The sequence below is a fragment of the Danio aesculapii genome, chromosome 2 (assembly GCF_903798145.1).
Source record: "Danio aesculapii chromosome 2, fDanAes4.1, whole genome shotgun sequence".
In the NCBI taxonomy this organism is placed as follows: domain Eukaryota; kingdom Metazoa; phylum Chordata; class Actinopteri; order Cypriniformes; family Danionidae; genus Danio; species Danio aesculapii.
The window spans coordinates 44,366,425-44,392,115 of record NC_079436.1 but is presented as its reverse complement, the minus strand read 5'-3'; the positions used below and the strand labels follow the sequence as shown (position 1 = coordinate 44,392,115).

General features: G+C 34.9%; 1 protein-coding gene across 1 annotated transcript in view; it reads left to right on the top strand.

The window, feature by feature from the left end:
* The window catches only part of lig1 (ligase I, DNA, ATP-dependent), a 49,305-nt gene that overhangs the window by 9,001 nt on the left and 14,613 nt on the right, over nt 1–25,691 (top strand). Inside the window, exons 7-18 of the mRNA XM_056480474.1 lie at nt 693–798; nt 901–996; nt 2,963–3,019; nt 3,129–3,187; nt 5,500–5,613; nt 7,344–7,510; nt 9,343–9,419; nt 9,666–9,757; nt 9,957–10,056; nt 13,436–13,521; nt 13,631–13,746; nt 13,863–13,958. Coding sequence (XP_056336449.1) covers nt 693–798; nt 901–996; nt 2,963–3,019; nt 3,129–3,187; nt 5,500–5,613; nt 7,344–7,510; nt 9,343–9,419; nt 9,666–9,757; nt 9,957–10,056; nt 13,436–13,521; nt 13,631–13,746; nt 13,863–13,958 — 1,166 coding nt within the window. The remainder of the gene's footprint in view (nt 1–692; nt 799–900; nt 997–2,962; nt 3,020–3,128; nt 3,188–5,499; nt 5,614–7,343; nt 7,511–9,342; nt 9,420–9,665; nt 9,758–9,956; nt 10,057–13,435; nt 13,522–13,630; nt 13,747–13,862; nt 13,959–25,691) is intronic.

The following is a 25,691-nucleotide window of genomic DNA, read 5'->3' as shown; positions in this document are numbered from 1 at the left end:
TTGCCAGAATCTTGCAGCCCTAATAGGGGGTAATGAAGTCATTCAGAATCAGAAAGAGCTTTATTGCCAGGTATGTTCACACATACGAGGAATTTGTTTTCGTGACAGAGCCTCTGCAGTGCAACAGGATTACAGAGACAGGACAAAAAACAGATAATGAATATATTTAAAAAAAAAAAAAAATAGAAGTAAGTAGTGAGTGCAAATTCAACTTCAAAGTTTGTAATGTTCAAAATGTATTTTAAATATGATGGTAAGTTCCTTTACTTAAAAACTCAGATTTGATTATCATAACTTGTTTTACAGAGTTTGAGGTTAACTGTATCATTATTATTCACACCTTAATGTTCGCTTTGATTGTTCAGTGTTTACGCTTTACCATTGCACACACTTTGTAACATTTTATTTATCAAGAGTCTCTTTAACGTTTATGTTTATTTTATTCTGAAGAGACATTTTGTTAAAATATTTTTTTTTCTTGACTATTAAAACTATTTGCCTTAGTAATGTTGGTAAATTAAAATAGTGGTTAAACAAATCCTAATATTCCTAAATGCACTGTTAAAAATATTAAATAATTATCGATATCGAATGATCTGAAACACGATATCGTGATAATGTTTTTTGCAATATCACCCAGCCCTATTTGAACAGTTATTTACCTTTCGATTTTTTTATTTATTTTTTTGTAGCTCCCAGAAAGGCTGCAGTAAAACTAGAAAAAGAAGAACGAAATGAAGGAGAGAAAAAGAAGGATGGAGAGACTTCTGATGTTGCGGAACAGAAAGAGAAGAAAAGGTTACAATTTCAAATGCTTTACTGACTTGGAATAATATTTGGTAAAATAATTGCTCATTTTGGATTCATCTTTGAATCTTTAAATACTTTTTTTTTCCACAGCGAAAAGAGGGTGGATTCTGCAGTCCAGAGCCAATATGATCCCTCTAGAGCTCATTATCATCCCATTGACCATGCCTGCTGGACAAAGGGTCAAAAGTAAATCATGTTATTCGATATTTATAAAACAGAGAGTACTACAATCTTAGATTTTTCACAGACTTCAGTCATTCCTAATGTCAATGTTTGTTTTTGGTCTGTGCTTAACACAAGCTCTAGATATTTTCAGGTTTTATTCTGTAACAAAATAATCAGTAATATCCACAGGGTTCATACAGTCCTGGAAAACCTGGAAATGTCATGGAATTTTGACAAAGCATTTTCCAGGCCTGGAGAAAATTGGAAAAACAAACCAACCCAAAATATTTTGGAAAAGTCATGGAAATGAATTTGATTTACAAAAATCGGTCTACTTGAATATGTTTGAGGGGATAATATTGAGTAAATAAAAAAATGTTCATCTCTTTATGTAACGTTCTCTGTGTGGGGTAAAAAAGCAACTCGCAGTTTCAGCTTCGGCTCTCTTTCACTCGCATTCGTCGTAATTTAAGATTTTTAAGTGTGGTGTCCAGAAACCATCTCTACAGGGCTAAGATGCTGTGAGTGCTAAAAGCTAGTTTGTACTATTCTTGAGTCTTATGAAAACACAAGCTACCATTTCTATATTTCAATATTTATATATTTTCACACAGACAGCAAGATACTTTCTAAAGCTTTTTACAGATAAAAAAACTACACAGATTGCCACATTTTTTGATATGCTGTAATAAATTTGAACATGCATTTTTTTCATGTAGTGTACGTAGACATTACATCAAACATTAGGTCATGAATATTTAAAGTCCTAGAATTTTTGTAGTAGAAATATGTATGAACCCTGTAACAAGGTGTCCGTGGGGTCTTAAAGTATTAAATGTTGATAAATCAATTGTGAGAAAATTAAGGCCCTTAAAAGGTATTAAAAAGTCTTAATTGCATTTTTATAAGGTCTTAAATTTCAATCAAGCATTGTCCAAAGTCTTTGACTCCCAAAAAAGCATAAATATATTTATTTTCCGCCTAATATTATCAATGGAGTGCTTGATCCATGTCATTGGTTCAGGCAGGGTAATTTGCATGAATAGTAATTGCCACGTAATTTGCGACAAACGCGGGTAGGAGGTGTGACGCTCTCCACATGTAGTGAAACCATAGAGCGAAACAGACGGCAAAATGGGAAAATGAAAGTTTGCGTACTCCTAGTTGGAGAAAGACGAGTTTGTGGCTGAATCCTGTCGCTGAAAACAACCGCATAATTTATTCTTTCAAGCTTTGTTTCTTCTGAGCTTACCTGAGTTCTGTTGTATGGTTGTGCTCCATTGATTTATTTAACTACAATTGTTTATTAACAATTATTTACTGATTAGAACTGGAAGTAGCGATTGAGGTCTTAAAATACTCTGAGAAGGTCTTTAAAAAGTCTTAAAAAGGTATTGAAATTACCTTTAGGATTCCTGCATATACCATGTGTAACCTATGATTACATTTTGTTTTGCATATGCTTTCTATTGGTACTATAGAGATTTTCAAGGAAAATAAATGTAATCATGCTGAACAAAAAATCTGCTCACTAGTCTCCATGTGTGCAAACTAATTCTTTTACCCACTAATAGACTTTAAATAAGCATTAAATATTTGTTTGAAGATCAATGTTGAAGTAATGAGCGTGAGTTTAACAATGTACCTAACTTTTTACTTTAGCAGATGGTATTTAGGCTTTAAATTCATTTGTGAAGAACATCTTCATGAACTAAATCTGTAAGGTTCCTAAAAATTAACTTTTAGATTCTCAGAAAAATGTGTCACCCTGCAGCGCTCGATATGTCATTGCTAAAAAATCTTCGTAGTTAAATGGAAACTATTAATTATAGTCTTGTCTTCCCCTGCAGTGTTAAGGAAAAGCTTGTTGCATGTACAAAAAAACACTTTTTCCCCTTAAGCAGTAAAGTTTGATTTCCTATTTTTTTTTTATAATTTATTTATTTATTTTTAAAATGGAAGTTCATTGTTTTTATCTCTTTTTCAGAGTGCCATATTTGGCTGTCGCTCGCACCTTTGAGAAGATTGAAGAGGATTCTGGAAGGTATGAAGTTTTGTATTGTTCTGTGTGTTTCTCCCTTTTATTTTTCATCTGTTTGAGTTTGAAAATAAATCAAAATTTGTTTAAAAATTTCTTTTTTATTTTTCTTTAGACTGAAAAATATTGAAACTCTTTCCAACTTTCTGCGCTCTGTAATTCTGCTATCTCCAGGTGAGTGGTGTGAGAGAGTATACATCATGTGGTTTAAATGGGTAGTCATTGTTTATGTGGTATCAGGGTTGTACTTCGTTTTTGTTCAAGTTAAAAATAGTTGAACAAATTAAAGGTGATAGTTCACCAGAAAATGAAAGTTGTCATTCTTTTGAGCACAAAGACCGAATTCATACCATTTTCCAACACATGTTGAATGTCTTTTGTGTTCAAGAGAAAAGAGAATCTCAGAAAGGTTTAAAACCACTTGAGTGAGAGGAAAATTTTAAGGTTTTCATTGTTTGGGTTAATTTATCTCTTTAATGTCTCTCTTGGGTTGCCTGAATGAAGAAACACTTCAAAAATCTAGTATGTAATCAGAATATCTAATTTTTAAAGGATGAGTTCTGAAAAATGTTTCTGAAAGTAAAACAACAGCACACTTCAGATCACAGTTATAATTCTATGGATGGAGAGAAGCAATATTGTGGCGATCACTTTCTGTCTACATTAAAATAAAAAGGGCTCGTGGAGTTTAAAGATACAAGTGACATTGTGGAGAAGCACACTGCTTAATGTTAAGCCATCTTTTTAGAGATTATTTAAAGATAAAGATATTGAAAACATTTGGTTATACCATGAGAAGGAATGATAAAAAAAATGAATGGAAGCCAGGCTATCCGGTTGTTAAGTGTGACGTCTCAAAGCGGCTTCCAAGCCAAGCGCTATATCAAACTGCACAGGGAGGCTCAATAAATGGTAATAATTTATGTCTGAAGCACTGTAATACTTTCGAAAATCACGATCACAATATATATATATATATATATATATATATATATATATATATATATATATATATATATATATATATATATATATATATATATATATATATATATATATATATATATATATATATATATATATATATATATATATATATATATATATATATATCCATATATATAATCCATGCCTAATATTAGATGGCCAGAAAGTGATAAATTTTTTTATAAATTGTTAAAATATTGGTGTCTGTGATGCAGCAAGACCAGAGACTCTTGTGTACACCATGATTGTGTCTAAAATTAACTTTAATGTGTGATATGACTAAAAAGTGGTCATAAACGAATATTTTTTCAATTCAAATGAGTAGCAGCTTGGAGCCGGAAACAGTATTTCATACGTCACGAGTTCGTCATGGTGCTGTATGTAAGTTTTTGACTCTTCTAAAGCATAAAAATACCATAATATGTTTGCAGATATTTAAGAAACATGCTAAGTGAACATACTTGTTTATCTGAAAAGCAATGCTGAAGTCAGATATTCCGCTTTGAAAATGTGTTTTCCATCCCAGAACGCTGTCTTGGTTCTTTTAACCCGCCCAATGCCAGTTTAGCCAATTATATTTCAGCACCCCAGGTTGCCTTGGTGGAAAACCGCGTATTTTATTCATTCATTCAGAAAGGCTCTGAAAGCACGCATCCGTGACCAAAATGCGACCTCCGGTGGACAGTAGCAGACTTGAGAAATGAGACATATTCAGAGTTCCACATGAGGTGGTTATTAATTAGCAAATAATAAATATTACGAGCGTAAACATTAGGTGAGCAGGTTACATTGTAACCGCGTGTTCTAGCAACACGCTACGTGACGAGATTTGCAGTAATAAGCAATTTGACTGTTTGCACCAGACGAAACACAATACAAATTTAAATACAGCCATTCAGAAGCACAGAATATGCACTCCCTCACGAAATGGTAAGGTTTGTAATCTATTTAATACATATTAAACCTCGTTAACATTATTAAATGTACATGCTGAATCACTGATATGTGTTTATCTGTAAAGTTTTATTTCAAACAGTTTATTTTATTTTCAAGATCTGAGGTGAACTATCTACTGCTGCTTTCAGTAAAAGGCAATAAATGTCATGGCACTTCCGTTTGTTTTGATCCAACTTACATACTGCACCTTTAAGAAGCAGATTAACTTGACGTTTAAAATAAAAGTACCCCAGGTTTCCAAAAACCTTTTATTTATTCCACTACAATGACTGTGATCGCTTAATTCACTGTTTGATTGAATAGATTACCAGAGCTGGATTTACTGGTCAAATTCAATAAAAACAGCACCCTGAGACTATCTACTGGTTATAAGAGGGTAATGCAAAAGTATAGAATAAGTAAATGTAAAATTTAAAGTAAACCGATCATTATCATTTGCTGGTGTGGACACAAATATAATTTTTAAATTTATGAATTTTAAATTTATAGCAATCGTCTTTTTTGTGAACGCCTCTTTACTCCATACTCTGTTGTTTGTTTAGATGACCTGCTGTGTTGTGTGTACCTGTGTCTAAATCAGCTGGGCCCTGCGTATCAGGGTCTGGAGTTGGGCATCGGGGAGACCGTACTGATGAAAGCCGTCGCTCAAGCAACTGGTAAAGATATTCGTCTTTCCTATGGACCCTTTTCACAAGACATGTGAACGACACGTTTAATGGTCATCATAAACTTAAATCCTTAAAAGTTTTTAATGTATATATTTTTTGAAGAGCCCTCATGCATAAAAAAGATCTTTTTTTTGGGTGGTTGTCTCCAACAACAGGCTGATATGCGTGCAAGGTCAAAAAAACACTTTCATTGTCTTATAATATGGATTTGTTTTTACCTAATTATTCCAACGGCTCCTATATGATTCTTTCAGGGATTCATTTGTTCCCAAACCCCTCCTTAGCATGATGCTAATATGCGCTGATTGGTTCAGTAATCCAGTCTGTTGTGATTGGTCGACTGCGTTCAGCGTGAGACAGAAATAAATGCCCACTATGGCTTATCCACATTGTTGAAGTAGTCCGAGTGTATGTGCGAGCCCAATGCAGGAGTGCATTAAAGCAGTTTAACACCAGCATATCGCTCTCTTCTTAACAATAAGTAAAAACCATGACATTCATTCAGTATTAATCCACACAGTGGCAAAAGCTGAACTAATTTGGAACTTGACCACAGCATGTGTGTAGAAACAGCAGACGGTGGCAGTTAGCAACAATAAATGGCATCATTAAAAGGATCACAAGCTCACAAATGCATTTGAATCTGTAAACAAAGCAACACACATATTATTTTCATTGTGGCTTTAGACACAATATTTGGATGTAAAGAGCGTGGAGCGGTTTATTTATTTATTTATTTCCTTTATTTAGCCAGGAGATCACATTGAGACAGTACTGTCTCTTCTTCCAGTAAGACCTGGTCAAGATGGCAGGCAGCACATAAAGTTTCACATAAAATCACAAAAAACAATACCACAAAAAGTTACAAGTAACAAAACAATTAAATACATAATTTGCAAGCTAGAAAAAACAAGGTGGCAACCATTTTAATCGCACTTCAGTTACTTGTGAAATGGAGGAAGAAACTGATCCATGAACTGTGTACTGTAAAGTTCCTGTCAAGCTCTGACAAAGTCCCACACATCAATAGTCTTTTCTGATCCTTCCTTTAACAAACGGCTGACGAATCCCCAATTGCAGGGTAAATTATTGCATTAATCACCAGAACTTTCACTCATCTTCAGTCATGATCAGTCCCACACACACCCGCACTCTGCTAGCATTTGAAGGGGAACGGCGCGTTCACGTTTTACTGGATCTGAATAGGCAATAGGCAAACGATCTGGATGAACAAGAATCATTTAAACAAGTCAAATCTTTTATTAAAAAAATCTATATTTTTAAACAAGATGCAGTTTCAGATTTAAACCTCAGCTGGATGTTTTCATTCACTTAGAGCTGTATTGCACACTACATGGAAGTTAGTTTTCAAAAGCTGATAATAAGGGCTCTTTAAAAACGTGTGCACATTTATGTGTGTTTATGTATTATTATCTTTGCATAAATTACAAAAAACAAAGTACCGATTGTGCGAGGCATTTGAAATTTGGAAATGCCTGCTGTCATCAGTCTCCTAACACCATCGTGGAGTTTTTCTTTTATTATTTCAGCAAATAGGATTGTAAAAATAGTATTTGTTGTACTCTCCCTTCACTGCACTCTTAAGTTTATCGAAGTATGACAACTTCCGCTGCTGAGAAACCTGGAAATGTCAAAAGGGTCCATTGTCACTCATCATCTCCTTGTCTGACTCCTGTACTTATGACTTCTGTTACCAGGGCGACAACTAGACAAAATCAAGGCGGAGGCTCAGGAGAAAGGAGACCTGGGATTGGTTGCTGAAAGTTCCCGCAGCAACCAGAGAATGATGTTTGCACCGGCTCATCTGACAGCAGGGGGTGTTTTCAACAAACTGAAGGAGATTGCTCACATGAGTGGAAACTCGGTGAGTGCAAGAGAGAAATAGCATGGCGTAAATGTACATGAAATTCCTAAATGTGTAAAAAAAAAAAAGAAAAAATGTACACTTTATTTTATTGTACAAGGCCTATAAACGACTAATTAGTTGCTTATTAATATTTGATAAAGTAGTTGTTGGGTTTAGGTATTTGGTAAGATTAGGGATGTAGAACAGGATCATGCTTTATAAGTACTAATAAACAGTTAATATCTTAATTATAAATAATAGGCAGGTAATACGCTAGTAGTTAATAGTGTCACTGAAGTATTACTTATATTAAAGTGTCACAAAAAAGGTGATTTTTTTTGTGTGTGTGTATATATATATATATATATATTCCCCCCATATTTAGACAACAAATTACTAATCGTTTTACTTTGTATAAATTAAGAAATCAGTATTTGGTAGGAATTACCCTACATTTAAAGATGCTGTATGTTAGTTTTTGACTCTTCTAAAGCGTACAAATACTGTAATATGTTTGCAGATATTTAAGAAAAACGCTGTGAACATCAAGTGATTAAGTGAACATTCTTGTTTATCTGAAAAACAATGCTAAAGTCAGACATTCTGCTTAAAAAAATGCGAGTTACGTGCTAGAACGCTGTCTTTGTTTTGGTTCTTTTAACCCACCCAATGCCACTTTAGCCAATTATATTTCAGCACCCCTGGTTGCTTTGTTGGAAAACCACATATTTCATTCATTCAGTCAGGAAGACTCTCGTGTCCGTGACCGAAAGTGCGACCTCTGGTGGACAGTAGCAGCCCTGAAATGAGACGCAGATTCCAGTTCCACGTGAGGTGGTGATTATAAATATTACAAGCGTAAACATTAGGTGAGCCGGTTACATTGTTAACCACGTGTTCTAACAACACGCTTCGTGACGAGATGCGCAGTGTTAAGCAATTTAGCTGTTTGCACCAGACGAAACACGACAGAAATTTAAATACAGCCATTCAGAAGCACAGAATATGCACTCACTCACGAAATGGTAAGGTTTATAATCTAATTAATACATTATAAAACTCTTAACGTTATTAAATGTAGATACGGAATCACTGATATGTGTTGGTTTATATTATTTCACAGTTCTAAAGTTCATTTTCAAACGGTTTATTTTATTTTCAAGATCTGAGGTAATCTTCTGCTGCTTTCAGTATATGGCATTAAATATCACGTAAAATGGCATTCAAACTCATTCTTTTTCAAAACATTATTAGCATTTCACACTGAATAAAGCACATGAGGTGTACCTGAGGTGATCATTGTCATTTATCCTGTTGTTCACCTGTGAGAAATAGAAACTTTTTCCAAAATAGAAATGTCAGGTGTTGGTTGGGACAAAAACGCCTTTTAATATAAAGAAAATTTGTTTCATTTGTGCAGTTGCTTTTAGTTAGAAATCAGTTCAAATCAGCCCTTAGGCTTGATAGTCACACTCACATCAATCTGGCAACCTGCGCTTGCGTGGACCTGTTAGAGGAGGAGCCGAGTGAAAATTTGTTTTGATCCTGCAGTGCAATACCTTGTTCAACCACTGGGTGTCAAAATTCCACACTGCACCTTTAAATCACAACAAATAAATTTGTAAACAAATGTATTTTCTGATAAGGTCCAAAGTACATTATCAAGCTATTCAAATAAGACTTTTGTCATCATAAAGCAAGTATTAAAATATTACTCAAACCTATATAAACTCATACTAATCGAATAAAAAAAATTACATTTGAGCGGTTTTATTTTTATTGTTGTTATTGATGTTCTCAATTAAAAAAATAGTCATTTTAATAATAATAATTTTCTCCCTCTCTTTCAGGCAATGAATAAGAAGATTGACATTATTAAAGGCCTGTTTGTGGCATGTCGGTTTTCTGAGGCCCGATACATTGTGCGGTGCGTCATTTCACCTCTCACTTTGTACATTTGAAATTTGTCAAATGGTCAGCCATGCAGAAATGTTGAGTCCATTCTGAAAAATACAGAATATAATTTATGGATGACAGTTTATTTTATTTTTTTACTAAATCTAAATGATGTGCTTCTGGCCTTGATTATGCTGCTGTACGGTGGCAGATTTATATAAATATTAATGCTCAAATGCAATGTGTTAATTTGATTGGCTGCCCTTGTGATTGACAGGTCGTTGGCGGGGAAGCTGCGGATCGGATTGGCTGAGCAGAGTGTTCTTGCAGCTCTCAGTCAGGCTGTGTGTCTGACGCCTCCAGGCCAAGGTTTAAAACGATCCAAATGAAACTGGCATTAACACGCATCATAATCACAACATTGACAGAACCTCCAGGCATTCAGCATTTGCAATTAGATTACTCTCTGCCGTGATGAATAAAAATGAATAACACTTAAACATGTTAATATTAATTAGGTGTCCGTTTAGTTCAGCAGTGCTAATATGTTTTCCTTGTGTTTATTCAGAGTTCCCACCAGCTGTGTTGGATGCAGGGAAAGGAATGAGTACAGAAAACAGGAGAGTGTTCCTAGAGGAGAAAGCACTAATCCTGAAACAGACATATTGGTGAGTGTAAACAGATATACAGTGTGGGAAAAAGTATTGAACAAGTCTTTTTTTTTTTCTGGGAATAATATTTCAAAGGAGCTGTTGACATAGAATTGAACCAGATTTTGATAAAAACACAAACAATACAAACATATAAAAAGGAAACCACAACAAAAAAAAATCTGAAAAAAATGTGTGTTGTGTCAATGAAAGGACACAAGGAGAAATTACTGAACTATTGAAATGCATCTAATACTTTACAGTGTTTCCTCTCTGATTTTTTTCCAGCTGTGGCGGCAGACCTTTTACACAGATGTACCAACTACCTATGGCGTTATTTCAATGACAAATGTCGTGAGCGCAGTATTACAAGTCGAGATCGCATTTATGTAATACGAGCATGGGAATCTCTTTGCTTGTGTGTCGATTTCCTCTGTTCGTGCACAACTTCTTGCATGCCCTCAAATATAAGCTGCTCAAGTGCAGATTTTCTTGTGGAATCTCAAATAAACGCTGCTTAAGTGCGATTTACATTTACATTTTAGTCATTTAGCAGACGCTTTTATCCAAAGCGACTTACAAATGAGGACAAGGAAGCAATAGAACAAGTGCTATAGACAAGTTTCAGGTGTGTAAAGTCTAAGAAGCAAAGCATTAGTAATGTTTTTTTTTTTTTTGAGAGAGAGAGAGAGTACAGTTAGTGGTATAGCCAGAGAGGCAGTTAGAGATTAGGAGGGAAAGTGGAGACTAAATAGTTGAGTTTTTAGTCGTTTCTTGAAGACAGCAAGTGACTCTGCTGTTCTGATGTAGTTAGGGAGTTCATTCCACCAACTGGGCAGATTGAATGATTGATTTAGTGCGTTTATGTAACTAGTATGTCTCCAACAATTATAAGATTTGCTAGGAATATTTATGAACGTCTCCAACAGACCTACAGAGCATCCTAAAGTAAAGTGAAACGGCCATAAACTCCAGCAAGATAAAGTCATTGTATGCAGAGCCATAGACCTTTATCTATAAAGTAAAATTATGGAAACTGTTCATTTTAACTGAAAGATACAGTGTGTTTGCTGGCATTGCGCAGCCCTGTCAGTCAGTATGTCACCTTAAAGGGTTAAACAAATACCACACAGCACTACTACCGTTACAGAAGTTTGCGCTGTTATAATTCACTTACCTTTTAATACATTTTGGTGCGATTATAACCCACTATTTAAAAAAAAAAAATGACAGAGTATTTTGAATGAGGTGCTGTAATGTGGCCGTGGCGGTATGAATTTTGGTGTGGCCCCCCGCCATGGAAGAATGAATGTAGCGGAAGCCATGCTTTATATAAAAGGCTTTTGGTGATGGCAGCTTAAGGAGGCCTCTCATATGGAGGATAAAGTCACATCAATTGCTCAGGTGTGATTTTTGTCTTTAACATATTGTCAAAATCTTGATGGTTCTGTGGGTCTTGAAGATCAAATCTGATCTTTAGTTTGTATTTTCTATTGGATTCAAGTCAGGCGATTGGTGGGCCATTCTACAGCTTGACTTTCTTTCTCTGAAAGCATTTGCGAGTTTCCTTGGCTGTGTTTTGGATCATTGTTTTGCTGAGATGTCCACTCTGGTTTCATCTTCATCATCCTGCTAAAGTAGATGTTAGACTGAAGCAGCTAATATTCACTTACAATGACGAAGGGCAGAGGGTTGCTGAATAACTACTGAGAGATTTCAGCTGCTGTCTGGGCTTTCACTGCCTTACTACACCTCTCTTTCTTCATGTGTTCAATACTTTTTTTCCTGTGTCATTTCATTTTATTACACATAAATTAATTTGTAAACATATTACATTTGTTTTCTTTGCATATATGGGTTTCTTTAGTTGTTAACAACATCTGGTGAAAATTTCAAGTCAACGGCACCTTTATAAATATGTTGTCTGAGAGAAATGGTGACGTGTTCAATACTCATTTCCCCCACTAATAATGAATATAATATGCATGTTCTTCCAGAAATCCTTCTATTAGGCATATTTTCTGCAAGGACACATTACATTTATCAAAAGTGACATCAAAGGCGTTTATAATGTTTGAAAGCATTTTGTTTCAAGTGCTTCAATCATTTTGAGATTTTCTAATCATCAAGAGTTCTAAAAGAGGGAAATGTAACACAATGTCTACAAGAATATGAAGCAGAAAAAAACTTTAAACACTGGTTAAAAATAAACAGCATTATTGAAGATTGAGTACCAATAATATTAGAGGAATTTCTGAAGAAAGTGAAGTAATGATGAACAAAAGAGATGGTTAGCACTGTCACCTCACAGCATAAATGCCGCTGGTTTGATTCCCGGCTGGGTCAGTTGGCATTTCTGTGTGGAGTTTGCATGTTCTCCCCATGTTGGCGTGGGTTTCCCCCACAAGTCCAAAGAAATGCAGTATAGGTGAACTGATTAAACTAAATTGGCCGTAGTGTATGTGCGTGTGAATGAGTGTGTATGGATCTTTTCCAGTACTGGGTTGTAGCTGGAAGGGCATTCGCTGCGTAAAACATAAGCTGGATAAGTTGGCAGGTCATTCCGCTGTGGCGACCCCTGATGATAAAAGGGACTGAGCCAAAATTACAGATTGAAAATAGACATGTATGTGTATTTCTTACATTGATACAGGGTCATGCATTTCATTCATAATATAAAGTGTGCTCTAACAATACAAAAAATATATTAAGAGACCGAATAAATCATGATATTTTTAATATGTTTCTGACACTGGAAGAAAACACTTGTCAAAACAATGAGATATATGTAATAACTTTTTGGATTTATTAACATGGCTATGCTCATAGTTTTCTTTTATTCAGCTAATAGTGTTTTGTAAAAGCAGCTTAGTTGATTGGTTTGACAATCCTTGGTTTGCAGCTCTTAGTTGGTAAGATATTTTAATAGGGTCTCTGGTTTTGGAGCTCATTAGCAATATATTTTGCAAGTCTGATTCATTATTGTGAAAATGTTTGTGTTGCTAGAATATTCTTATGTAAAAATTGCATCATGCATTTTGTGGAAAGCTATCGTTATTAAGGTTTTAACACTGATTATTGTTGAAAGGCTGAAAATAGAAAGATTTTTTTTTAATGTCCAGCCTGGTTGGCTAGCGTTAGGTAAATATACGCAATCAAAAGCACAACCTGATTGTCAAACACCAACCGCTGCTGTGAGGGATAATTATCTGTACACTACAAACAATATTTCAATTACGACTACAGGTGTCCCCTGCATAACAAGTGCTTTTTAATGAGTATTAGCATAATTTGTACCCTACAGGAAGCCTGATTTTAACAAATTGGACAGGTGTTGCAGTTGCTTTATTACCTCAATGCATGCAAATAATGATTTCTGTGCTTTCTCTCATATTAGTGAGATGCCAAATTATGACGCAATCATTCCTGTATTGCTGAAGGAGGGGATTGATGAACTGCCCAATCACTGCAAGCTCACTCCAGGTACTGACCATTCGCAGCTTGCTCAGTTCTCCCACCATCCAATGAAAAATGTACTTTAGAAATGGACTGAACTGTGTTGTTAGAAATGAAACTGTGTTGTGTTTTATAGGGGTTCCCCTGCGACCCATGTTAGCTCATCCAACTAAAGGTGTTGGAGAGGTAATGAAACGTTTCGATGAAGCCTCCTTCACCTGCGAGTACAAATATGATGGAGAGAGAGCCCAGGTGTGCAATTTTAATCTTATTCCACAAGGTGGAGCCTCAGTCCTAAAAGTGACCTTTTTTGTTTCCATAGCAATGTCATTGATTGAATTAATTGTTTTTTTCTTTGCATTTAACAGATCCATATTCTTGAGAACGGAGAGGTGCACATTTTCAGCAGAAACCAAGAGGACAACACAAGCAAATACCCTGATATTATCTCACGAATCCCACAGGTAATGCAAACCAGAGGGATAGAAATAGATTTCTGATGGATGCGCAAGCAGGTCTCTGTGTCTAATGCAGGGCACATGCTGTGCCATTTTTGCCACAATTTTACAGTGTAATTTCTGGGATAATAAAAGATTCCATCATAGGGCAAAATTGGCAGTCTTGGACCGCCTAAGCCTCAGTGTGACATGCTCACTGAAGCCCAGTTAATTGCTTTCGCAATGAAACCTTAGCCTTAGAGGTTCTGGCAGAATGATTGTTTTAGTCATGTTAATTTATTATATGAAATTTTTGGAAAAAACCTTAATGAAAACTAAATGTTGCAACAGGGTATATACACAGCTAATTATCACGATATCATGTTTCATATCATTCCTTATCGATAATTATTGAATTTTTTTTTTTTTTAACAATCCGTTTAGGAATATTAGGATTTTTTTTTGTTATTTAACCACTTTATTTTAATTTACCAACATTACTAAGCCAAATAGTTTTAATAGTCAAAAACAAAAATATTTAAACAAAATATCTAATCTCTTTATCATAAAATAAACATAAGAGTTCAAGAGACTCTTAAACTTGATGAATAAAAAGTGTAAATACTGAACAATCAAAGCAAACTTTAAGGTACTTTAAGGATCAACATCTGTAAGGTGTGAATAATAATGAGACGGTAAACCTCAAACTGTCAACAACACAAATTATGATAATCAAATCTGAGCTTTCAAGTAAAGGAATCAACCATCATTATTCAAATACACACTGAAAATTACAAATTGTGAAGTTGAATGACCACATTACCCTCTTTGCTGAAAAAAATCTTTGAGGAGCTAGTTGCTGTGATGCACAAGAAAAGAAACCAAAAAGCCAATCTTGCGACATCCTTGCATCCTTTTTATTTACAATCTTCTAACTGCTGCTAGCCACCACACTCGTTTTCACGTGTTGATATTTCGACCTGAGGTGACAAGTGCAAGCATGTGGTTTTCTTCACCATTTACAATGCGCTTTGTGTTCATGCTCCCCTATCGTCTCTTGTAACTAGGCGACCATAAAATTAGTTTTTTTTTAAAGATGATAAACGGACAAACTGATGCAAGTTTGTAGAGAAAAATAAAAAGCACTGCAGTACTGCATTGAGGTAAGCACTGAGGTAAGTAGTCTGCCATTATTACTGAAATTTTATATTGCATACAAAGTGTGAAGCAGATAGGTTAGTTCTACTTGCATGAATCGTGATGCGCTCAGGGCATTCAGAAAAATTTAGATGGTTTTTCCATCTAGGTGTACCTGGAAAATGCACATGCGTCATGTGCGCGTTGCTTGCACACAATGTATGCTTTGTGCAACTTACACTCTAAGCTTATTGGCATTTCTTCAAGGCGCGCATTTAGCAGCCACATTTTAATAAAACTATAGCGCTTCACACCAAGCTTTTTTTTTTATTGATATTGACAGTGGTGTTTGGTCAATAAATAACAATATCGATTTTATCGTCCAGCCCTATGCTCAGCTAATGTTATTCAGCCAATAATAAAATTCCAGTGAATTGGTAATGTGACTTTTCAATTTCATAAGGTTCCTTTTAGAGCAATAATGTTGTAATGTTAATCTAATTGCAAAGTACAATAAGTTAAATAGACTTGAGCATTCGTTTAGTTGTTCAAGCGTAAAACGAGATGAAAGACTGTGTAACCACTTGAACCATCAGTACCAGCAGGCTAGTGCAGAAACTCCATTAAAAATACTAGGGTGACATAAATTGTCATGTTTTTAATACATGGTGGGGGAACATGGAATTTAATGGAGTGCTTCTTATCTGGTCTGAGACCCACTTTATATCGTATATGTATCAGGCAATGAAGATCACTGATTTTGTAAGAAATCGGACCTTAAATGTTGCAATTTTTTAATGGAAAGACTCACCGGAAGCCCTGGGGCTGGCTGGTTGAAAATTCAAAGTCCGTGTGCATATACCCCATTGTAGCTATCTAAACTAAGTTCAAGATGAAGTATTGAATTTACAAAACCTGAAAGCAAAATTTCATTAGTTTAATTAAATAATTTATATTGCATATCACAAATTTAAATGCTGCTCACTGGATCTGAAAGTGCTTTTTAATCAAGATCTGTCAGCAAGTACACATGGACTATTATAATTAGTTCTGCTGTTTTTTTCTGTTTGGCTTGTAATGCTTTTCATGCACAACACACATGGTCACACTAATCAGTCAGATCGGTAGTGCCACCAGTTACGAAAGTTTGCAAACTGTGACTGTAGTAGGGCCTAAATAGCCACGTTTCCAATATCGCGCTTAAAGGAGTGCTTCCTCAGGGCCAGCTGCTGGCCTTTTTCGGCCCACCGAATACCTTGGGCCCCAAAGAATGTCAGCTGGGGCTTCGGGGCAGAGTGAAAGGAGAGGCGGAGTTTGCCCAAGTCTGGTAAAGATGGTGTGGTGCCATTACACTAGTTTTCCGATCGCACAGGGTTACATGCACCAAAAATAAATTTAAAAGAAGGGAAAGTGAAACGTATAGCTGGTGGGTTTAAATTAGGCTATTCCATAAAACACCTTATAGGCTAGGGGTCCTTTTGCTTATGATCACCCTTATGGTTCTCTTTTAAATGTAGCCTAAGGGTGTTGCATCAAACAATGAAGTAGTTTTAATGTAATAAGTGATATTTCATTGCTGCGTCCTTAATGTTTCATGTTTCTGGGTTTAATTCTTCCTTTCTTCCTTTATTTATTTATTTTGGAGATAATACAAAAAATATGGATACAACAGAAGAAATAGTTTTACAAATTACGTGTCCACTTTTGTAGTGTCATAGATCTAGACAAAATAGGCTACTGAAATCATTTAAAGAATTACAAATATCGGATATAATAAAACTAATTAAATAAACCAATTTAAAACAAACAAAAGCTAAAACAATTTAGGTGTATACCATACAAATAAATGACACCGTTTCAAGCCATTTTAAACTTAAATTTTATCTGAAAAAAGATTAGAGATTTTTCTAAAAACAAACAATGGAGGAGTCTTGAAATTTTATTTATAAAGCATTTGAATACGATTATATTAATCAAATCATGCAAGTTTTTGGTGAGTGAAACCATCAGAAACTACCTTCTTTTCTGTCATCCAGTCCTGCAGCACTGCTTTACAACAGATTGGGAAAACTGCAAATGTAGGCTACAAAATATAGGCTATAGAATATATTTTATTTTTTGCTCTTATGTTCTAAAACACTTAACGGCTTCCTTTACTTAAGATAACCGAATAATATGCACTCTTAAATTATTCTTTTAAATAAAGGGTAATTACCTATTAAGTGTCATATAGCCTAGGGAAAAATTAATATGTTTTGGGTTTCTCTGGAGAATTTGGGCTGAATGTTTGACGGCGTCTATCAAAACAAGGGTGTTATAAAATACATTTTATATGTATACATAGTTATACATAGTTATTACCGGAAAATTTCTGTGGTTTATATATTATGGGTTGTGCGCTGGGTCATCCCTCTGTTAGTGGCGAAACCACTCGATGCATGATGCCAACAGTCGAGTAAACCAATATAATGAATGAAAATACATAGGCCTATGCGTATAGTTTGCTTCAGTTGTTTTCATTTTAATTGTTTCGTGATGATGCGATGGTGTGCTTTATCTGCCTGCCTGATCCCCGCTGAAGTGGGCAGGTTGTGTGGCGTTTGATTTGTGGGATGTTCTGGGGGCAGGGTTTATTTGGCATGCTGTGATCTGCTACCCCGAAAGTGGAAATGTTACATGATTTCGGCCTCACTGCTCATGCTCCCGGGCTATTGGTTTGGCACGGCCCGATAAAAGCCCTGGTTTGCAATGGCCCGACAGTGGAAATGCAGCTAATGACAGCTACTTTTTTAATTTATTTATTTTTTTATGAATTTGTGTGGAGTATGCCGATTTTAGTCGTATTATTAAAGTGTAATAGAGACATGTAAACACCTTAATTGAACTATTATGTATAAATACAATGATTTTTTGAGACAGGATAGTCCACACACACGGCTGTTTGACACTCTGCACCTACTGAGTCAGTGCAGACCACAGACACCTGCATCGTTAAATGCAGAGTTTTTTTAACTACTGAAGTTTCATTCATTTACCAACTCAAAAATGCAACTCATTGTTATGAGATGCAAAATAAATGAAATCAGTGCTGCACAATATATCGTTTCAGCATCGAAATTGCAATGTTCACATTCACAATAGTGTCATCGCATCGAGTTTAACTTATTTTTGAGACTTTTTCTTTTGTTTCTAGTCCAAAAATCGAAATTTCAAACCAAAAACATAATTTTACTTAACCCATTTGCAGATTATTTAACTTGTTTTAAGTTCAACTTAATTTTGACCTATTACTTAAAGTAAAAACTAAATATTTTTACTTGATTGAAGAATGTTTAGATATTTGGACTAGAACCAAAACAAAAGCTAACAATAGCATTTTTTTTGCATTGTGATTATTCAGTTTCTGTACCTGAATACTAATAGACACTGCAGAAAAATTGAATTATTCAAAACATCTGGTAAAACTGTATTCGTATATTTATTGCAGAAAAATAAAATATCGTAGATTTTTCCAATATCAATATTAAAATGAAATATTGGGTAGTAAATCTGTCAGCTTTGTCATTTAACAACCAGCATCAGCTTCATTTTCTTGTAAATTGAGGGCCGAATTGTGTATTCTCGCCTTTATTAAGAGAAAACCACTGCCAGTCAGAGCGTGATGTTGAATATGCAGCAGTTTTGGGATTTCCTCGTATGAGATTTCACAGTGGGCGAAGGAACTCAACATGACATGACCAAAATGGATAACCAAGCAATTGGCGTCATGTTTTCCAGATACTAACATGTTTGCGATCCCACCTGGTTAGGACACGGTGTAAAGAGTCTTTCTCACAGACTCTCTCTTTCTCTATATAGCTGTCTCTTTCTCTCTCTTTTTCAAGTTTGTCCTCTGTCATACTGCTCTGTTCTTCTCACAAGAAAGCAATAATGGATTCAAGCCCTAAAGCAAAGAAAAGATTTGATGAATGACACCAGCTCACGCGCAGATAAATCAATGGAAACGCTGTTGTTTTGCTTATCAGTGTCCATATACAATCTCAGCACCTTAATATCTCCCTTTTCCATTCCCTTTTCTCAGTTGTCTGATATTCAATGCAAAATCTCATTATTGTACAAGTATCAAATTATTGTACAAGTATCAAAACTGTCTGAAGTCATGAACAAGATGTCTCTTAGGAAATGAATATGTTCACTCAGCAGCTGTCAGTTGTGTTTTAAAGGGCTAAAAATGGAAAAGCTGTTAAAGGGACGGTTCACTCAGAAATGAAAATCTATTCATTATTATAACACAAAAGAAGATATTTTGAAGAATGCTGGAAAACTGTAACTTTACTTTTTATAGTAGGAAAAACAAATACTTTGAAAGGGTAAACATGTAAAGTAGGGCTGCACAATATCGTTTCAGCATCGATATCGCAATGTACGAATCTGCAATAGTCACATCGCAGGATCTGCAATGTTGAGTTGGGATTATAATGAACCAGAAAACACAGTTCAGAGAAATATTGTTATTTGAATGTACTTTTAAGACCAGTGACTAAGATTTGGCAAAGCTTCAAACTTCATAGCTTCTTGGTTTAAATTTACTTTAAATCGTATTCGCGTTTAATTATCTGTACGATGAAGACTATACAGTGTTATTTTACATACGATTATTGAATTTCTGTATCTGAATACTGTTAAATTCCACAGACAACCATAAAACCTGGTTTATTTAATTTGTATCTTTGTTCATTGTATTCATCTATAGTTGTACTGTTTTGTTGTTGTTGTTGTTTTTTACATATTTTATGCATGATTAATTTATCTATAACATTATCTCAATCATCTAAAACTATGAATTATTTCCAAATAGAGTTAGAAGTCAATGTTGTGAACTATATTCATACCACAATATACAGTTGAAATCAAAATTATCATACCCCCTTTGAATTTTTTTTGTCTTTTTAAAATATTTTCCAAATGATGTTTAACAGAGCAAGGACATTTTCACAGTATGTCTGATAATATTTTTTTCTTCTGGAGAAAGTCTTGTTTGTTTTATTTCAGCTAGAATAAAAGCAGTTTTTAGTTTTTAAAAACCATTTTAAGGTCAAAACTATTAGCCCCTTTAAGCTATATATTTTTTCGATAGTCTGCAGAACAAACCATCGTTGTACAATAACTTGACTATTTACCCTATCCTGCCTAGTTAGCCTAATTAACCTAGTTAAGCCTTTAAATGTCACTTTAAGCTGTATAAAAGTGTCTTCAAAAATATCTAGTAAAATATTATGTACTCATCATGTAATAATTCAGGAGGGCTAATAGTTCTTCAGCTGTATATCATAGACAAACAAAATTACAGCAATTTGGCTGTTTGCACCAGATGAAATGTGACTATAAATACAGCCATTCAGAAGCACAGAATAGTGCACTCACTGCACTCCAACAAAATGGTAAGGTCTAATAAATCTAATTAATACATATTTAACCTCTTTAACATTATTGAATGTACATGTCTGGGTTCCCCAACCCCCACCCCCCCCAATATTGTGTAGCCCCTAACGTAAACTGTGAGAATGATACAATTTTCATTTTTGTGTGAACTATCCCTTTAAAAAGTTACACATTTAATGTACAAACTAGTGCTTAATTGTACATAATTGAATTGACTTTGAGTGATGTTGAATATTCATTTAATTAACAGATTTTTCTGATTTAATAGAAGCTCAGGCAGCAGTGTGATCGGTAGCATGATGATGATTGACGCAATATGTAATTTCCACCTTTCTCTTACATTATGACCAATGTTAAAATTCTCCATTTCACTAGAATATTCACAGAACAGAAATAGTTTGTGTCATGGTGACTTTAGTCGGAAAATTGCTTTCTATCCTCTTCTGTGTAAAATTATATCCTATTGTACAACTTTGTTGCCCTGACAACGGAGTTCCAGAAACACTAAAACAATTATTAAAATGGTTTTAAAAATCCTCTTTAGATGAGAATCTGATGGGCTCTGTGTCTATCCGTTTATCAGTCTGGCAAAAAAAGACAATTCTGAATTAAAGTTATATTGTTTAAAATTATGTAATTGTGGTGCCAAATTACCTGTTTTGTCAGTGAGGATAATACACCTCTAAAAGAGGTTTAACAATGATAGAATAGCAGAGCACCACAACGATAACAGCAATGGGTGTTTTTGGAGTGAACAGGCTTTATTTCTTTCGTTTATTTTATGCCTCTTTTTCATTGAGCGGTATAGTTTAGTATAGTACAGCATGGTTCTTTTCAGTCACCTTGATGAAGCTTGCATTTCCACTGCCAGTACACTTGCATGGTAGGCTTGATGTATGCCATAAAGTTGGCTCATTGGCCAATGTAGGGTATCACTTTATTTTGATGGTCCCTTCAGTGCATTTTGTTGAATTTAATTTACGTTACTGCTACATGCCATCTAACTCTCGTTAGAATATACAGCAAGTAGACTGTTTGGAGTTTGGGTTGGTATAAGTTGATATGTACGAAATTTCTTATAGTCAGTTAATTGTGTTTTGGTTAAGCAGTGTGAGCAGATATTATGAAAATCAGTTGACATTTATTTGCAGTGTAACTTAGTCAACAAAATGTGTAATGGGGACCATTAGTCCTACATGATATTGGAAAAATCTGATCTTACAATATTAAATTTTTCTACGATTTGTATATATTGCAATATGAATAAAGTTTCACAAGATTGTTTGAATAGCTCTATTTGACAATTTTATGCAGAGTCTGAACAGTATTCATGTACAAAAATTGAATAATCACAATGCAAAAAATGCTTTTCTTTGCTTTGACTCATTTCTAGTCTAAATATCAAAACATCTTGTAGATCAAGTAAAAGTATTGTTTTGTTTTCACCTATAAAAGAAATACGTGAAAATTGAGAGTCTTTCCTTTAAACAATCTAAATTATCTGTCAAAGATTCTAAGAAAAGCTTTTTTTTTTTTTTTGCATAAATCATATAAATTCTGTATAAATAATTAAATACAATTAATATTTGTTATACTCTTAAACATTGTAAGTTTAAACCCTCTTGAAATGCAGGCCATAAAACACATACAATTGATAAAGTTTCACTCTCATGGTTAAACATAGCAGTGATGCTACAAATTACGTGTTCTGTAGCTCCTGGTCAACTTTAATTCAGACTCAACATTGCATATTCTGCAATGCAACTATTGTGAATGTGCACATTGTGATAACAATACTGAAACGAGATATTGTGCAGCCCTAGGGGAACATGGAAAATAAAGTGATACCAAATGGTGACTCGTTTAGACTTGACATGCGAATAACCTAGTAAACAACAATAGAGTACATGCATCAGATCATGTTCTTGCTGGTTTGTGTGCGGCTATTTGTCCCAAGAAAACATCAATTGTTGTATTGTTAATGAATGATTACGATGTTGTGTTTTGGTTGTTTATTTAAAAAGTGCTTTTTGTGATTGCATTCCCTTGTCTTGTTGCTTGTGCTGGTGATTTTCTCTGTAAACTAATAGAGTGCAGCAGTGAGTCGATCTCCACCCTTTGGTATTGTTCTGTTGTGCTAGGTATTCTTAAAAGAGTGCCAAAAAAGTGGTACATTGGCTATTTTGGTACCATGGAAAGTGGGCATGAAAATAAATGTATATCAAACTGTACTGCTCCGTGAAAAGGGATTAGAGTGTTTATACACACCATTAGAGTGTTTTCACACCTGGCAGATTTGGTTCGAATCATGTTCTGGTGTGATTGTTCTGTTTGTGTGGTTCATTTGAACAACTGTTAATGCTTTAATCCAAACCTTGTTGCACAGCAGGACCTCGGTCTTGATCAAAAGCAAGGCCTTGGTTAGCTTCCAAACAAACTCTGGTGTTGTTTGACTGAAATATAAAAAGAATGGACCAAAAACAAGACATGATGCAAACATTAAAAGGACTGAACGCTCTAGCATATGTTTTTTTTTTTTTCCTGCTGTAGTTGTGATGTTGCCCATTAGAGTTCAATACAGTATCGAACCCCTTCTCTTTGCAGCATGATGAATGAGAGTATGAAAGAAAAGAATTCCAGGTGCTGGGTGATGTTTTGACTCCTATACACATTTTATAAGCTTTAGTGAGTTCTCAACTGAAAAAAGTGGCATCAGCTAAGCTCTCAACAAGTTCTATTGCAAATATATACACTATAAAAGAAGCTATGCAAACCTAAAATAAACAAAAAAATGTAAGTTCCAAACTACAAACATTTTTTCAGCCTTTGGGGCCATTGACACAGAATCCATTTTTGATCTCCTATTAACTACTTTTCTATTGTTTTTCCACGTAAACACACTTTATTTTAGCCATTACGCTCACGTCTTCTGAAGCACAGTGTTTTTTAGACACCATGTTAAGTTAAAAGATCAGCTTTTACATGCAGCACTGCTCATCACTGTCAGGTCCAAAAGCAGTGGACCAATCAGAAGAGCTTGGAGGCGGGGCAACCATTGCAAGCTTTTGTTTATAGTAGAAAGTTGGCAAGAAAACTGTTTTATTTACCATTATATCATTGCGGGGGAGGGGCTCATGGTGGCATCCTTATATGATGTATCTTCAATAGCTTATAACGTATTGTTTTCCTATTTCTAATTGGATCGTTATTGTCATTATTAGATGACTTGCAAAATATCGGGTTTTTGTAAACTCGGGGTGTCCGCTGAGTCTTGAAGTTAATGAAGCAATGTAAAGAAATTTAAATGGCACCTATTTTACCCCTTTTACAAGATGTAAGATAAGCTTTTGGTGTCTCTGGAATGTGTCTGTAAAGTTTCAGCCCAAAATACCCATCGGATAATTTATTATAGCCTCCAGAATCTGCCCATTTTAGTGTCTGAATACATTGTAGCTGTTTTTGTAGCCTGTGGTTTTAAATGCAAATGAGCTGCTTCTCTCTGCCCACCGTTCCCATGTGCGTGTCTGCTTCACATCATGCGTTACATCAGATAAACAGCTGTCAGTGATAGAGACATACTTGGATGAAGCTGAAAGACAGCTCAGTCAAAAATAACAAGTTTATTTTGATGTGTTTGTGGTGGTTTATTCAAGCCTTTCTGAAATGATGAGTCCCACACAAATGCCATATGCAGAAACACACACACTTATGCACGTTTATTGACACTATGCTGCCGTGGTTAGACATAGGACGATAACTGTTTTCAAGGTATACCACGGTTTAGAAAAGTCAAGGTTTTAAAACCACCAAGATTTTCTGTAATGTTCCTAAGGTATGTGTACAATTTACTTTTTTTTTTTTTTTGGGCAACAGTATCTCCAGCAGAAAAAAAATCGAAAGATGCTGTTTTAAATTGTAAAGAAATCTGTGTTTTTGAAACAAATGAAGACAGCAGGAGTCAATGATTTATTTGAATTATTTAGCCTGACATGTTTACTGCTCCAAAATATTTTAAATCTTTCAAAAAAAAGTTATCTTATACCGTCTTACACCTTACACCTATCTTACACCTAGCCGTGGTGATTATAGCGGTTAAGAATGACATAGCGATTTTACTGTCATTATTACAAACATGCTCTGTTTTAAAAGCATTTCAAATGTATATAACTTATAAAAATCACAGCGAGTTGTAACTAATTTTTTAATCCCAGTTTATTGGCTACAAAAATGTTCTGTAAACGTGTAAACATGTTATTTTAGAAACCTGTCAGTCAATTCACTAAGTGGGGAAAACCAAACTCTTATGTCTTGTTGCGGTGGGCCTCAAAATCACTGAGATGTGGGTCCTAATTTAACGTCAGGAAATTTAAAAAGAGAGACTTATTGGGTTTATATTGCTCCAATAAGACAGTGGACACACTATACATACAGTTCTGTCCAAACAGCTTACAAAAGTTGATTTTCATAATAGGTGCCCTTTAAGGCCTATGAAAATTTGTAAATTATTTTAATTAAATTACATTTTATTAAACTATTTTAAAAGGTATGCAATTTTGTATGTTTTTTTTTTTTATTATTGTACAATGTACAGCTGGATGCTGAATTTGCCTGAATTTAATCTGTGAATATTGGGATGCTGTGTAGTTTAGGACATAAATAAAACCCTGGATATGGATGTAGTATCTATGACGTCACCCATAGGTTTCTGAGTAATGCAAAAGAAGCTACACGTAGGCGTGGCCAACCGTCACCATTTTGTTCGTGTGTCATCGCACTGACCGTGGGATACCAAACAAAGGCAAAGAGGCAGAGCGTGAGCAGAGTTACAGACGCCTGCTAGCATTTTGCTTGGATGGGCTTTTCTTTGGGAGAAATGCTTAATAATTCATTACCTGCGACTCATTCGTGTTCTGACCACATGTGCTTGGTTGTACACTATATCAATAAAGTGTTTATACTTTTAAAAACACTGTTGTAATAAATTGAGACTCTAAACATTGTTCTTATGACGTTTTTCTAATGGAGGAAAACACAAATTACATCCAAGTATTTCAAATATAGTCTGTGTTAGTAAATGCAAGGCTATTTATGAAATCCAGGCATAACACTGTATGACAACGTTTCAGATGACTGTTCTAGAGTCTACAGCTAATCAATCTGTCAGATTCTGGAGTGATTTAC